We start from the raw sequence: 14,118 nt of genomic DNA on the forward strand, positions 1-14,118 counted from the left end.
AAGAAGTCATCTATATTCTGTTCTATATTCATTACAAATTTTTGAACCTTGTACCCAAAACCCAGTTTGTGGAATATGCATAAAATAAACAATTGAAATGAACCGTGCCAATTCTGGCACAAAACTTATGCCAGAAACTTGTTGATGGCCACAAAAAACATCTGGTGGAGGTGCATCTTGCTTAAGGACATTCATGCAATTGTTACTTTGGGTATCTTTAAGCATGTATGTTTAATTTTGACAATTTAAAATAAATATCTCCTATTCTCACCAAAAATAAACAAAAGCCATTTTCACAGCAGAGCGAATGCAGAGGTGTTTATATTGTGTCAAGTTTTGTGGTGTAGAATAGATGGAAACGAGGATGCAAAAAACTTTATAAATGCTCACCATAGCTGCAGCCGTTTAAGAAATAAACAATATTTTTGTGCTCCTTCTTATGTTTTGTTATGCAGAAGTGTACATTAGGTTCCGTTTAATTTTTACATGAATTTATCACTGCTGGCAATCCTGGCAGCACAGTATCCTCCCGTTTTTGAAATGAGTTTTATGACTCTGCAAGACACTTGCACCACTGCATTTCCGCCTTTGTCCATTTCCATTTTACTTGTTGCTTCTTTTCCAGAAAACTACCAGAGGAAATGAGTACAATTTTGCATACAGACCAAACACAAAAGGTTTGACAAAAATATTTATAATTCCTAAATCATTACCAAAAAAATTCCTACATTTTGTGACCCAGCAGTTTTAAAATGAACTAAATTCATATAAAATGTTCTAAATCCTATAAAATGATACATACATTCAGCACCAGAACAAGAGCGAATGTGGCCAAGGAGAGGACTTAAAACCACAAGCAGTTATAAAATAACCTAGTTAATACATCTTTATGAAGGGGATCTGGCTGTGCAGTCACCGTTTCCTCCTCTTCACACCACGTCCATCCCCAGCCCCCTGGCCACAGCAGTTAGGGCTTCCACAGCTCCACTCGGCCCTTCAGATTCCTGCACTGCTGCCTTGGGCTCATCTGACCCATCACTCACGGTCCTAAGCATGTAGCACCCCGGCTTTGTGACTTCCAGTGAGCTGCCGCTCTTGGAGCTGCTGGAAGGACTGTGGGACATCTCAGTCGATGGAGAGGGACGTTTGGCCTGTCCAGTTGATCCCGCCAGCTTGCGGGGAGTCCTTTTTTTGGCCATGTTCTTCATGATCTCCTCAGTGACTTCCACAGTCTCATAGCGGACCATGTTGAGCCGCAGGTAGCCATCCTCATCTTCCTTATATCTGAACAATAGGACAACTGTTACTAACTGAATAAATTCGAGATGGTCTGTGGGTTTTATGTGACATCACTGGATCAAGATGGTTAGTCGTCTGATTAAAACATGTGGAAGAAATAAATCCAATTGTCAAAACAGCTCCCACCTGAAGCGGGCGTGTCCAGAGGGCCACTTCAGGTCGTGTTTCTTGCGCAGGTGGAGGGTGAGAGTGTAGCCCCACGAGAAGGTTTTGTCACACAGATGGCATTTGTACCTTGAGACCATAGTGCCCTGTGTGGACAAGTCTGTGAGTTCAGAACCTCAGCACCTTGACCCCAGATGTCAGCAGCTCACCTGGTGGACACGCTTGTAATGCTGGCTCATGGTGTGGGCCATGCGGGAGGAGTAACTACAGCCTTCCACGCTGCAGTGGTACCCAGCCCCCTCGTTGTGAGTCTCCATGTGCTTCCGCAGGTCATGCTGGTTTTTGAAGCTGGAATTGGAGAATTACAGGCACATTTTTCATCACGAACAAGTCAACTGAGTCGCAACAAATGGAAAAACATGTAAAAGTGATCAGTTGTCACATTTGACACACCACAGCAGAGCACCCAGTGGACACAGTGAAATGTGTTCTCTGCATTTAAAACATCCCCTGAGCAAGCAGTGGGCAGCCATGAATCAGAAGACCACAAAGTAACAGGTTCAAACCCCACTTACTACCACTGTGTCCCTAAGGAAGACACTTAACCCTGAGTGTCTTCCAGGGTGATGGTCCCAGTAAATACTGATTGTAAGGTGTTCTGGATAAGGGCATCTAATAAATGCTGTAAATGTTTGCATATCAGCACCTGCTCTCACAGAAATCACAGGGGAAAGGTCTCTCGTCACAGTGGCGGAACTTGATGTGAATCTTCAGAGTGGCTAAAGAGGTGCAGGTCATATCGCACAGAGGGCACTTTATATGGTTCACTGTAGAGGAGAGCAAAGGTCACGTCACTCAAAGTCCTTCATAACTGTAAAAAGAAGTGGGTATTTAGTATGTGTCCTAGTGACAGGACGGTCAGCTCTTTTCTCAGAGCCTTGGCAAAATATGAATACTTTGTATGTTGATAAAGTTAAGTTATCTTGAATAATAGACCAATGCCTATAAAATAATAATAATAAAAATAATAAAGTAATGGCCACTTGAATCGGAACGTGCAGTAATGTAGCAGATCAAGTTGGGAAAAATGCAGTCCCACCATCCCTAAATATTAGAAAAGTGTTACTAATTTAATATGGCTAACCTGTGTATATAAGAAGTGTCATTTTGGGGGTTTAAATATTCTCCTCCATAAAACAATACAAATTCTAGCAGAGTGGAGTATTTATGTGAAAGCAAACACACACACATCTGTAAAACTTACCATGCTGGCGAACATGGTCTCTCAGAAGCCTCTCATTTGCAAAACCTTTTTCACAGTGTTCACAAGTGAGCGAATCTGTCAGATCACAAAGCACATACACTGAAAGTTGTTCAGATCCAAATCTATTGGGGGTGGAGGAATAATTACAAACGTTCATACCTACTGGCTGTGCCTGTCGGTGCATGTGGTCAAAGAACTTCGTGTTGCTGGAGAACATGCAGCCACAAGTTGGGCAGGCAACCAGACGCTCCTGGGTGTGGCTCCGCAGATGTTCGCGCAGACGGTACTTTATCTTAAAAAATGCGTCACATCCTGTAGCAGACAGAACAAAAACATGTCAACTCACAGGAATGGGCTCTCTAAATGCAAAATGAGGGAATTATGTAGTTCTGGTTACCTGCTAACAAGTATACATCATATTGCAATGTGATGAAACCATTTCTCCTATTCAGTCGTATAAATCGTACGACTCAATTGAAGAAAAAAACAAAAAACGATTTAAGTGTGCACACTGTACGGTCCAATGCTGTGATGCAACCTGACTGCTCAGGTTGGGGCAGTGGTGGCCTAGCCATTAAGGAAGTGGCCCCGTAATAAGAAGGTTGCCGGTTCGAGTCCCGATGCGCCATGGTGCCACTGAAGAAAGCACCGTCCCTGCACTGCTCCCAGGGTGCCCGTCATGGCTGCCCACTGCTCACTAAAGGTGATGGTTAAGAGCAGAGGACACATTTTGTTGTGTCACCGTGTTCTATGCTGCAGTGTATCTCAAAGACAATGACTTCCATGTTCACACTACACAAGCAACATGAACACATCAGACTCCCACACCCAGACGTGTAAAAGACGAAGTAGATTAAGAACCCAGTAGCGATGCTCAACAACGCAAAATGCTACGTTTTGTCGAGTTGTGCCATTTTGTACTAAAAGAGAGGCAGTGGAATGTATGGCTGCACTATAATTCATTTATATATATCTTCTCCCAACTTTTCTCCGTACATGAAGTGGGCGTGTGTGTATTGCTGCCACAGTTTACATTTACAGCATTTGGCAGATGCCCTTATCCAGAGCGACTTACAACGTGCTTTCAAGTTACCATCGATGAAGAGATCAATTCTGGTTCACTAGGACCCCAACAGTTCAACAAGCCGAGATTCCATGTGCTGCTGTTTGAATGTCAGTTCTGTGTTTGCACAAATTTGATATTCTCACGAGCAGCAGATTGTCGGTCGTGGCCTGGTTAGGAGGGGTGAACCTTTGCTCGTATGTCACTGACAATATACAACAATGCACATTTATTATTTATAAGAAATTGCCAATTTTTAAAAGGACAATTTATCTAATATTCATCCTAGCTCACACTGATGAATCGTTTGAAGCAGAATGTGCAAGTCGACATGTGGTTTTTTGGCCGGACATTGTAACACCACATCATGGTATAAACCCCCTGCAGAGTAATCAGAAGTATTACCGCCAGGGTGAAGGATAGGCTGAGATGTCATGATGAAACAAGGCTGTATGATATAACTATATTGATCAGATGATGAAATTATATTGGTTGAGGTTTACACTGGGACGGTCAGACTGTGCGGAAGTAGGACTGCCACCACATGCTGCTGCTGTATTGTTTGCAGTGGTTAAAAAAAAATACATTTAAGAAATCCCCTTCCAACTGATGTAAGAAGGGATGATTAACCACATAAAAAAAATAATTGAAAAGTAGTCAGCCTTGTATTGCTGGTACAAATATTAAGTAACATTATTTTACTGGGCTGTAATTGGTTCTTTAAATTAATTTTTTTACAAATATCAATGGCATCAGTATTTTGGTCATCTTGCGCAATATGAAACGATTTCTTCCTGAAGAAGGGGCAGTGGTGGCCTAATGGGTAAGGAAGCGGACCGGTTGCCGCAAGGTTGCTGGTTGGAATCCCGATCCGCCAAGGTGCCACTGAGCAAAGCACCGTCCCCACACGCTGCCCCCCAGGTGCCTGTCATGGCTGCCTACTGCCCACCAAGGGTGATGGGTTAAAAGCAGTGTCACCGTGTGCTGTGCTGCAGTGCATCAGTATTTTGGTGAAGTTGCGCAGTATGAAAGGATTTGGCGGCGTGAGACCGACCTCTCCAGCTGCAGAACAGGGCGTGCTGCTGGTCTGGCAGGGGCTGCAGCTCGGCACACTGGGCGTGCATGTCCACGTGCCGGTAGAACCACTCCGCGTTGTCGAACGTGCTCTACACACAACAGAAAAGGGCGCAGCGCGGTCAGGCCAGAACACACGCCAGCAGTGGCGCTTGCTCGCTCGCTCGCACCCACGCACGTACGTCGCAGTGCTCCCACTGGCAGGCGAAGCCCTCGGAAAGCAACTCCGGGATCAGGTTGCTGTTGTGGAGGCCCTGGCTGCAGCTGGGCCGCTGCGGGTGGCTTTGCAGGAGCTGCTCTCCCAGGAACTTGAGCTTGGCGTGGAAGATGTGGAAGTGTGCGTGCACCACCAGCTCCCTGGGGCTCCCCATGGCCAGGAACTCGCAGCCCTCCCACAGACAGGCGTAGTCATCTGGGGGAGACGGGAAAGGGGACGGAGGGTGAGGAAAAGGCGCGGAGAGCGGGCGGGGTGCGTGCGGGGTGCGGCAAACTCACCCAGCTCCTCCATGGTGTCCCTGCCGCCGAGGTGCTCCCGCAGGTGGAGGCTCATGTGCTCGCTCATGTCCTCCATCCTGCTGCCCGAGAACGCGCACGACGCCCAGGCGCAGCGCACCACCATGCTGGACAGGTCTCTTCTGTTGAACGGGTCCTTCTTCTTCGCCATGGCGCTCCGTCAGTCTAACGCGACTGAAAACAGGAGGCGTCTCATGGCGACCGCGTCAGAGGAAGAAAGAAAAAAAAAAACAAGCAAGACGAAGCGCGTCTCGCTGCGGCCTCAGTCGCGCCGTTTCCTTCGCTTCCTCTGCGGCGGCGACGCCTCTGTCACCGTGCAGCGCCCCCTGCTGGACTGGAGAGAGAAGCGAAACCGTGACACGTGATTCCAGCGTTTTAGAGAGAATTTGTCGTAGCTTTGTCTTTCTTTCATACAATTGCCTGAAAATCACATGGATGGATCCATACTAAGCTATTTTAAAATGATGTGTTTTATTCAAAATTATAGCACTGGTGGCCTTCCTGGTGACAAATTCACCCGGCCAGTTTTAGTGCTGCAGTGGGTCAAACTATTGAATTTGCACACACACAAAGCAACAGGTATTCCAATTCTCAGGCATGTATTTGGCCTCCACACAAAACACAGGCTAGATACAGGCTAGTAAATATTGTTTCTCAGACTTGGGACAAGATAGCAAGGGGGTGTTCGCCCAGGATCGCCCCTGACCGCACAGACAGCACAATGAAGAGGAGGTACCCTGCAGGGGGAGGAGGGGAGTGATGAAGATTACGAAGAAGTGTCAGAGGAAGAAAACTGCACTGAAAATGATGAAGACTTTATTTTCCAATCCAAAGATGGAAGTATTCCATGGGGATACCTGGATCTTTTTTATTCTTTCAGGTGTCCACTGGTCCAGTAAAGAGGCTACATCCAGCCAGGCTACGGCATACAAAGGCTGGGAGGGCAATTTTTCTTACCAGTGTGATTCATGACCCACCCTGGTTCATCACTCGTCACAAATCTGAGGTCTCCATTACTACACCATGTCTAAATTTTAAACTCTGTCACATAAATACATCTTAGAATCATTAAAGCATCAATTACTACCATAAAAGTGTCACAACTTTTACAACAACAGTTTCTTTGCACCATCTGAATCACTCACAGGCGAATTACGCTCCTATCCTGAGTCAGGGCATCAGGCGGTTAACATTCTCCACAGCAGCCGAACATGCAGGTTTTATTTGAAAGTGATACATCACAAGGCATTTTACTTTCTTTTAAAAGACATTTCAAACACTTCAGTTTGCTCACAGCTGCCGATTACGTATTACTGACTCAAGTGACTCACACAGGCGTGGCACATTTGCATTTGTTAGCTTAAACCAAGGCAGGCCGAATATTTGTGTGTCACATGGAAACCTTCAGAAATGCCTGCCGTATTCTTACAAAAGACACATTCACAGCATATGGCTACACAAGTCTGTTTTATTTGAAAGAGTTTCAAACTTTACACCGTTGACAACGTTTGCAGACCCAGTGTCCATCGTCCCTGCATCTGGCACAGGGGGATTTCTGACATGTTGCACAGGTAAACCTCTCTTGCACCTGGCACTGCGTTGTCTGTACAGTCCCTGGCGCAGCAGCCTGCCCCTGTGCCAATGAATCGGCAACGGAGTTCCTTAGCTAGAAGACTCAGAAACGATCTTCTTTTGCCTGCCCACCCTGTACATGCCATGTACAAAATGTAGGCATTCACCGCCAGGTCCAGCATATTGTAAAAACCTGCTACTGGCCACCAGCGTGTTGCTGCTCTTACGGAATACAAGCTCACACCGGACTTTATTCACCGTGCCCAATAGCGTTGCTTTGCGCTGCAGCAGTCTGTGCGACAGTGAAGTAAAGAACCTGTCCCAAGTGAGGAGATGCATTGCAGACATACTTGGTCTCCAAATCCGTGGCCACCCAGAACCTGATCCCAAATTTGGTTGCGATATACTGTGTGAATGGACAACGAACCTTGGTAGGGAAAAGCTGTTGATCTATGGTCATGTGTTCTCACAGTTCTTCTTGAAGCGTGTCCAGATGTCGGAGATTGCAGCAAATTCTGCCCGTGTGTCCTTGTCATCAAATCGAAGGTGTTGCATAATCTCGGGACATTGCCTCTTCGATTACTGGCACCAGAACGTTTAATGACCAGTGATTTGCTTCTGCACTGGGTACTCCAATGGTCTCCTCTACCCACACAGTGCTGTCCTTTGCCGTCTGGCTCAGACAGGGCTTCCCAGTGCCACACTGCATCTTACGTGGAGGCACGTTGGGTTCTTGTTCCTTCTCCCTTTCAGATTCTTCTAAGGAGGTATCAGTGGCCTGCTGGACAAATGAAATCTCTCCTCCATCAGAGTCTCCTTCATCCATTTCCTGAAGCAAGACCAAAGCCTGTTGCGTGGACAGGTTCTTCCTGCGTGCCCGTGATACGGAGGCCATCCTGATGTGCGTTCGTAGAAATGCGAAGAAGAAATGATTCTCCCACCTGGGTCGGTCTGCTTTTATGCACAGAACTGTGCTGTAGTCATGCAATGCCACTCCCTTATATACACGGTTACTATGGACAGCATCACACCTTTTGGCCACCCCTACAGCATTCGTATGCCGGACTAATTGCATTAGAGTATCTGCCAAAGTGCCAATTGCCCTCCTATTGAAATGCGTGTGCAACTCGGCCCGCTTTTGAGCGGTCCGTGCCATTGAAACACCAATAAAAGCCCCTTGATTACAGTATCAGTTTGACATGTAAATGCCAAAATTGCCAATTGCACAGCACATGGTGCACACAGTTAAGTTTGTCTGCATTTAATCCATCACCTTTGGTGAGCAGTGGGCAGCCATGACAGGCAACTGGGGAGCAGTGTGTGGGGACGGTGCTTTGCTCAGTGGCCCCTTGACGGATCGGCAACCTTCTGATTACGGGGCTGCTGCCTTAACCACTAGGCCACCACTGCCCTAAAAATCTCAGCAGGGGTTAATAACACCTCAGGTCTTGCACCAGAAAACAAAAAAAAAAAAAGTCAGTGATTCTAGTATTAACAAATTTGACTGCAGATTTCTTGAATACTTTTACTGTATTGTGGACATTTTCTGCAGCTTTATGAAAAGCTCACACAACACCAGGGAACCATGAATATCCACAAACTCTGCCGATTACCAATTCCTGCCTTCGATTTTGTGCCGTTTCCTCCCACGACCCGCCTAACCAAATTAGAACTATAACAATATAATCATGACCGAATATTTCAGAGCTGTGAACTCTACCGATGCTGATGCAAGTGCATGATCGCTTGCTGCGTACGCTACATACAAATATTTAGCAGTCATTTAAGTGGTTTAATGAGCCTTTAAATAAGTCATTAAATATACTGAGAAATACTGTCATGCCCTGAGGAACTGCATTTTATTAAAGACAGTTTTTAGTCTAGTGTCATTCATGGAATTACAGATACGGTCATAATTCGTTTAAATTTGGCATTAAAAAGAACAGAACACTTTTAATTCCTTTTCCCCAACACAGTATTTAATGAAATGCGGATGAAGAAACATTAAATAAAAGAACCCTGATTTGGAGGAACGTTGACGGCTGGTGTGGTGCGTGTCTCTTTCTCAGAACCAACTTTCATGTACTGGTCCACCACCTGCAGGAGGTCCGGCGTGGCATGGGGGCCGGCGCTGAGCGTGGCCAGGCGCCTCGACCTGTACCTGAGGGGTGTGCTGTAGAGGTACGTACGCAGTCGTTTAAGAGCGCTGGTGTGCCGCTTGTCCTGCAGCTTCAGGACAGGCAGCATGGACAGGACCTTTAGGAATCCACTGACGTTGGGGAAGAACTTGACGTCGGGCAGCTGCAGGGTCTCGTGGATGGACCCGGGCAGGCCGACCTCTTTGCCCCTGTGCTTCCACTTAATCCTCCAGCAGTGCAGCTCCGCAGGAAGCGTGTCTGGGTTGGGGAGGTCGCTCCTGTAGACTTCTGCATGGCTCTCCTCAGACGTGTTAAACTTCATCTGGCCCATGATGGCCGGCACGAGGGACAGGCACTTAAGGGCCTTGAGGTGGCTTTCTGAGAAGAGGTCTTTAACGTCCCGGGCCACACACTGCATGAGCGGGATGGTCAGATAGTCTTTGAAGAAGAACTCCGGCTGAAGCTCCTCGCCACCGTGGTCACGCTGCTTCCGCAGAAACAACCGCGGCACTCGCACGGGGACGTCTATGGCGGCGGCAACGTTGACGGACTCCTCAAACCAGAACTCATGGTACACCTCAATATTATCGATGACCTCGTTTAGGGAATGCAGCACCGCGGTCAAACTGCTGGCGGCAAAGAAGATATCCAGGGTGTCCCCTTGAATGTTCTTTCCGAAAGCCCTCGTGAAGGACAGCGCGTTCTTTAAAACCACCAGCGTCACAATGAACTCAAAGTCGGCCAGAACCTCGGCGATGGAGCAGGCTTCGCTGGTTATGCAGCCGCTCCACTTCACGTCTTTGTTATCGTGAACGCTGTCCATGCAGCGCAGGAAGGGCTCCAACAGGTCCAGGGCCACCTGAAACACCCCGTGCATCTCCGTCCAGGAGAAGAGGTCCAGCTGCCTGAGTTCCCGGCTTTTCTCCGGGTTGTCCTTGAACAGAATGCTGATGGTTTCGTGCAGTTGGTTCAGCAGCAGAGGGGACGTCTGGAAAAAGGAGCTGATCCGGCGGAGCGTGGCCATCACCACCTTCACGCCGGTCAGGGGCACGCAGGAGGCCAGCTGGACGTTCAGGGCGTGCGTGGAGCTGGGCGTCAGGACGGCGGCCGGCTGCGCTTCCATCAGCCTGACCGCCACGGCCCGGATCTGGCCGGTGAAGGCTCCGGAGCCGGCGTGGGCCTGGCCTCTGCAGTGCGCCATGCTGAGGCCCCAGCGCTGCGCCACGTGGGCCTGCAGCCGCTCGGCCATGGCCCCGCAGTCGGCTTCGAAGGGCACAAAGTCCACCAGCTCCTCCCGGAGGGCGCCGGAGCGGTCCACGAAGCGCAGGCAGAGCGGCAGCTGGGCCCCCCCGGGGAATTCCGCCGGGTCGCCGGTGACGAGCGAGAAGAAGCGGCTCTCCCTCACGTCCCGGAGGATTCCCTCCCGCACGCTCTGCTCGCACAGCTCCAGCATCCGCTCCTGCTCGTCTGCCGAGCAATATTCCACGTTGACGGCGCACGCGTCAAACCTGGACCCGAAGGGCGCGTCCCCGGCGTTCATGCGGACCTCCAGCAGGGCCTGGAAGTTGCTCGGGCCCAGACGTCCGGGTCCGGCCAGAGGAATACGCCGCCTCCCGCTCAGCAGCACGATTTCAAACGCGGCTCGGAGAAAATGTCGGAACTCCTGCTGCTGCGGCGTCAGTTGCGGCTCCGAACGCGGGGGCTCCGAGTCGCGCCTTTTCTCCTGTTTCGAATGCAGCTGCTCCACGGAAGATTCCACTGGGGGGGGGGGGGGGGGGGGGGGGGGGGGGGGGGGGGGGGAGGAATGAGTGAACGATTACAACAGATTCCTTGAGAGGAAAACGTTACTCACATCTTCTTTCTTTAAGTCTCCGAATGTCCTCTTCTGTCTGAAAATCAGCAATAAAAACACATTTCATGCCACAGGAAACAAGAGCAGCATGTCGCCAGACCCCCAAAATCAACACATGCAGCCCGAGATAGTGATGAGAAATGATAGTATACGCGATATCCGTATCCCAAAGAGTTGCGATGAAATTCATACTGCGACTTTGCTGAAGAGTTTGCTGCAGCGGCCACTCTGCGCCTGTGATTAACCCCTTACACGCCGCTCAAACAACAACAACAAAAAAAAAGGTTGTTTGTATAGTTGCATGTAGTATAGACATGATTTTGGATATGTGACCCCACCTGTGAAAATCTGGCTAAAATCGCCAAATCTAATTATGAAATAAATAGCGTTAAAGTAGTTATAGCGAGAAAAATGTCAACAATATGCCATATGGGTTTATTGCAGTAAATGATAGATTACATCCGAAAACCTCAGTACATAATGTTTGAGATGTAATTTCTAACAGGATAAATAGCAAAATTGGTGATTCTATTCACCTCACCTTTCCATTTTCCACCGGAAAATGGGATTACTTTGGGATTACTGGTGATGGTGATTTGGGTGTTATTATTTTATGAACTACTGTTCTATCATTATAAAGCGCACAGACATTCAGATCAATGCGCATCCGCGGCAGTCACGTCAGGTAAAGAGCAGGTAGAAAAATGGCGACTTTAGCCGGGTGCCACTTTCTGTGTGTGTGTTGCTTTGCGTCACTGTGTACACAACAGAAATAATAACCCTAGTAATCATTTTAAAAGCATTTCTCTAGGGAAATGTTACATCGCAAGAAATATCCGTTTTGCAATATTCAACAACAATATCGTGCAGCCCTACCCCGAGAGGAGGCAAACTACAAATACAAGCAGCACTTTGGGAATTCCGTGTGATGGAGACGGGTGTGCGGGTGTGCGGGGGTCCGGCGGCTCCTACCAGCTCCTTGATGCGTTTGCGGTGCCGGCTGTGGGGATTGTTCAGGTGGCTGGTCAGGTCGAATATGGTGGGAACGGCCGAGTCCCTCAGCACGGTTCTGTAGGGACTCTGGAGGGAAGACAGACAGACAGACACACAGAGACAGACAGAACCGCGTTGGACAGACCGCGGGGGCCGGACCCCCCCACCCCACGAGCACGCGCGCAGGCGCGCCTCCTGCTCACCGTTCTGCAGATCATGGCCGGCTCGAAGTGCCTGGCGCACAGGCGGTAGTGCTTGTTGAGCTGCTCGGACGTCTTGGTCTCCAGGTCGGCTCGTCGGCAGTTCTCCACCCACAGCCTGCACCTGGACACACGGCGCGCACGCAGCGGGGCGTCAGTCGCGGCGCTGCGCTGCGCGGAAGGTGGAGCTGGGTGCGCGCTGCCGGAACGGTACCTGTCAGGGTCCCTGGGGAACCGGAAGAAGGCCAGGTCGGACTGGGTGCTCTTCCTCGTGCAGTTGGGCGCTGCGCAGAAGTTCGGCATGGTGCACGTCGTCCTCGGTTCGGTCCCGGGGCTTTTTCCTCATTTATCGCCACATCGCGGCGAGGCGCGCGCGTGCGCGCGGCGGCGGGGAGGAATAACAATGGCCGCGCCATCCCACAATGCACTGCTCCCTGCGGCGTGATCAACGCTGAACTACGCGCGCCGTACGACGCCGGCTGGGCGGCTCGTTGGTCTAGGGGTATGATTCTCGCTTAGGGTGCGAGAGGTCCCGGGTTCAAATCCCGGACGAGCCCGCACTTTTTGCATCATGTGTTTATTAAAATAAGGAGATTTATAAAGGAACAAATCCTCTCTCATGTAAGAAAACGTATCGTGTTGTCCTCAAGAAATTTAATCGGCATGAAATAAAGCAGGAAGTGACGAGTAATAAAGATGTTCCGGGCTCGTCCGGGATTTGAACCCGGGACCTCTCGCACCCGAAGCGAGAATCATACCCCTAGACCAACGAGCCGCAGTGTAGGAGTCGCGTAACTACAATATATAATTATATATATATTTAATAAAAAAACAAACTGTCACACATCTCCGCATAAATCAGATTTAGGAAACATATTGGGCAGAAACGAGAGGGAAATACGGGCCGGAGAGTTTAATACATTATCCATATCGTATAAAAGGGGCGTCTGATCACAGCAGGGAAATAAGGATCAATAATCACTCATTTTTCATCTTTTATTCCTTTTTATGTTATTATGGAATTCCGAATGTTATTATGGAAGTACCGCGGCCGGGTTTTTTTTATGTGGTTTGCACGATGACAAGGGGCTGGAGAGTTAAAATTACGACCAGCAGATCAGCCACTAGATTAAATAAATGTAACTAATTACTGTTTATTAAACCACGGGTGGACATTTTAAAACTGTGTAACACGACATTGTTCACCTTCCAGCAGTCAAACTCATTTCAGTACCCGAAATCACGTCATCATCATTTTAAATCTATGTAATAAAGATAATAAAACAGCCCGCACAATGTCAGGCTTCGGACCTTCCTTTCCCGTCATTTAAGACCACACAGATCTGCCCGATCTGCTGGTCGGGCTGTGGTGGCCTAGCGGTTTAAAAAAGCGGCCCCATAATCAGAAGGTTGTGGGTTCGGGTGCCACTGAGCAAAGCACCGTCCCCACACACTCCTCCCCGGTCATGGCTGCACACTGCTCACTAATGGGTTAAATGCAGAGGACAAATTTCACTGTGTGCTGTGCTGCTATGTATCACAAGTGACAATCACTTCTCACCCCCATCCCTGCTGGTGGCCCACATTTCTGTGCTGTGCTTTCTCAGTGGTCCTCTAGACCAACTTTATGACAATTTTCTTTTTAAATCGCAGTCCATACAGGCAATATCGGCAATATAGACTTCTAAATGAACTAACTTATCTGGGTAAAGCTCTTTATTTGAAGCACTACAAGAAGCGTACAAGAAACGTAAATGTGCTTCACTGAGCTGAAACTAAAACAAGATCAAATTAAAAGTTTTTTAAGGGCTTGAACTGGATTATCATTTCGACCTGATGCGTTTGCTGCTGTAATAAATATTACAGTATGTAATGGGGTTTTATAGATGTGTTGTACTTTTTCAGACTTTAATTTCTATTATTTCCTCTGACTTTTTTTAGGCTCAGTATAGTCAAGGCCAAAAGTTGAGAATGACACAAATACTGGTTTTCACAAAGCTTGCTGATTCTGATTTTATTACGGCAATTTGCATTTACTCCAGAAT

At 48.4% G+C, this 14,118-nt stretch overlaps 2 protein-coding genes and 2 non-coding genes across 4 annotated transcripts; 1 reads left to right on the forward strand and 3 right to left on the reverse strand.

The window, feature by feature from the left end:
• Positions 1 to 678: 678 nt before the first annotated feature.
• LOC114784464 (histone H4 transcription factor) lies at positions 679 to 6,911 on the reverse strand. Its single transcript, XM_028969896.1, has 9 exons — positions 5,301 to 6,911; positions 4,988 to 5,217; positions 4,786 to 4,897; positions 2,828 to 2,980; positions 2,669 to 2,743; positions 2,111 to 2,231; positions 1,614 to 1,752; positions 1,426 to 1,550; positions 679 to 1,284 (listed from the first exon to the last, which is right to left on the reverse strand). Exons 1-9 carry the CDS (start codon positions 5,467 to 5,469, stop codon positions 930 to 932), a joined length of 1,479 nt encoding a protein of 492 aa, XP_028825729.1. The 5' UTR covers positions 5,470 to 6,911; the 3' UTR covers positions 679 to 929.
• A 56-nt stretch (positions 6,912 to 6,967) lies between these two features.
• On the reverse strand, positions 6,968 to 12,481 carry LOC114784463 (52 kDa repressor of the inhibitor of the protein kinase-like). Its single transcript, XM_028969895.1, has 5 exons — positions 12,288 to 12,481; positions 12,077 to 12,197; positions 11,853 to 11,960; positions 10,881 to 10,917; positions 6,968 to 10,786 (listed from the first exon to the last, which is right to left on the reverse strand). The coding sequence occupies exons 1-5, from the start codon at positions 12,374 to 12,376 to the stop codon at positions 8,895 to 8,897; spliced, it is 2,247 nt and encodes a 748-aa protein (XP_028825728.1). The 5' UTR covers positions 12,377 to 12,481; the 3' UTR covers positions 6,968 to 8,894.
• A 77-nt stretch (positions 12,482 to 12,558) lies between these two features.
• trnap-agg (transfer RNA proline (anticodon AGG)) lies at positions 12,559 to 12,630 on the forward strand. Its single transcript has one exon. It is a non-coding gene; the product is annotated as a tRNA-Pro (tRNA).
• Positions 12,631 to 12,776: 146 nt separating this feature from the next.
• trnap-cgg (transfer RNA proline (anticodon CGG)) lies at positions 12,777 to 12,848 on the reverse strand. Its single transcript has one exon. It is a non-coding gene; the product is annotated as a tRNA-Pro (tRNA).
• Positions 12,849 to 14,118: the final 1,270 nt, after the last annotated feature.

The sequence above is a fragment of the Denticeps clupeoides genome, chromosome 2 (assembly GCF_900700375.1).
Source record: "Denticeps clupeoides chromosome 2, fDenClu1.1, whole genome shotgun sequence".
In the NCBI taxonomy this organism is placed as follows: Eukaryota; Metazoa; Chordata; class Actinopteri; order Clupeiformes; family Denticipitidae; genus Denticeps; species Denticeps clupeoides.

Bases quoted from the DNA above. Each gene is read 5' to 3' on its own strand.
- LOC114784464 (XM_028969896.1), bottom strand. From the start codon at position 5,469: ATGGCGAAGAAGAAGGACCCGTTCAACAGAAGAGACCTGTCCAGCATG. The intron at 4,898-4,987 runs GTACGTGCGTGG...TGTTGTGTGTAG, and splicing joins GCCAGTGGGAGCACTGCGAC to AGCACGTTCGACAACGCGGA. The intron at 1,753-2,110 runs GTGCTGATATGC...CTCCAATTCCAG, and splicing joins TGTGATTTCTGTGAGAGCAG to CTTCAAAAACCAGCATGACC.
- LOC114784463 (XM_028969895.1), bottom strand. From the start codon at position 12,376: ATGCCGAACTTCTGCGCAGCGCCCAACTGCACGAGGAAGAGCACCCAG. The intron at 11,961-12,076 runs GTGAGCAGGAGG...TCTTCCCTCCAG, and splicing joins CGGCCATGATCTGCAGAACG to AGTCCCTACAGAACCGTGCT. The intron at 10,918-11,852 runs GTAGGAGCCGCC...GCTGATTTTCAG, and splicing joins GCAAACGCATCAAGGAGCTG to ACAGAAGAGGACATTCGGAG.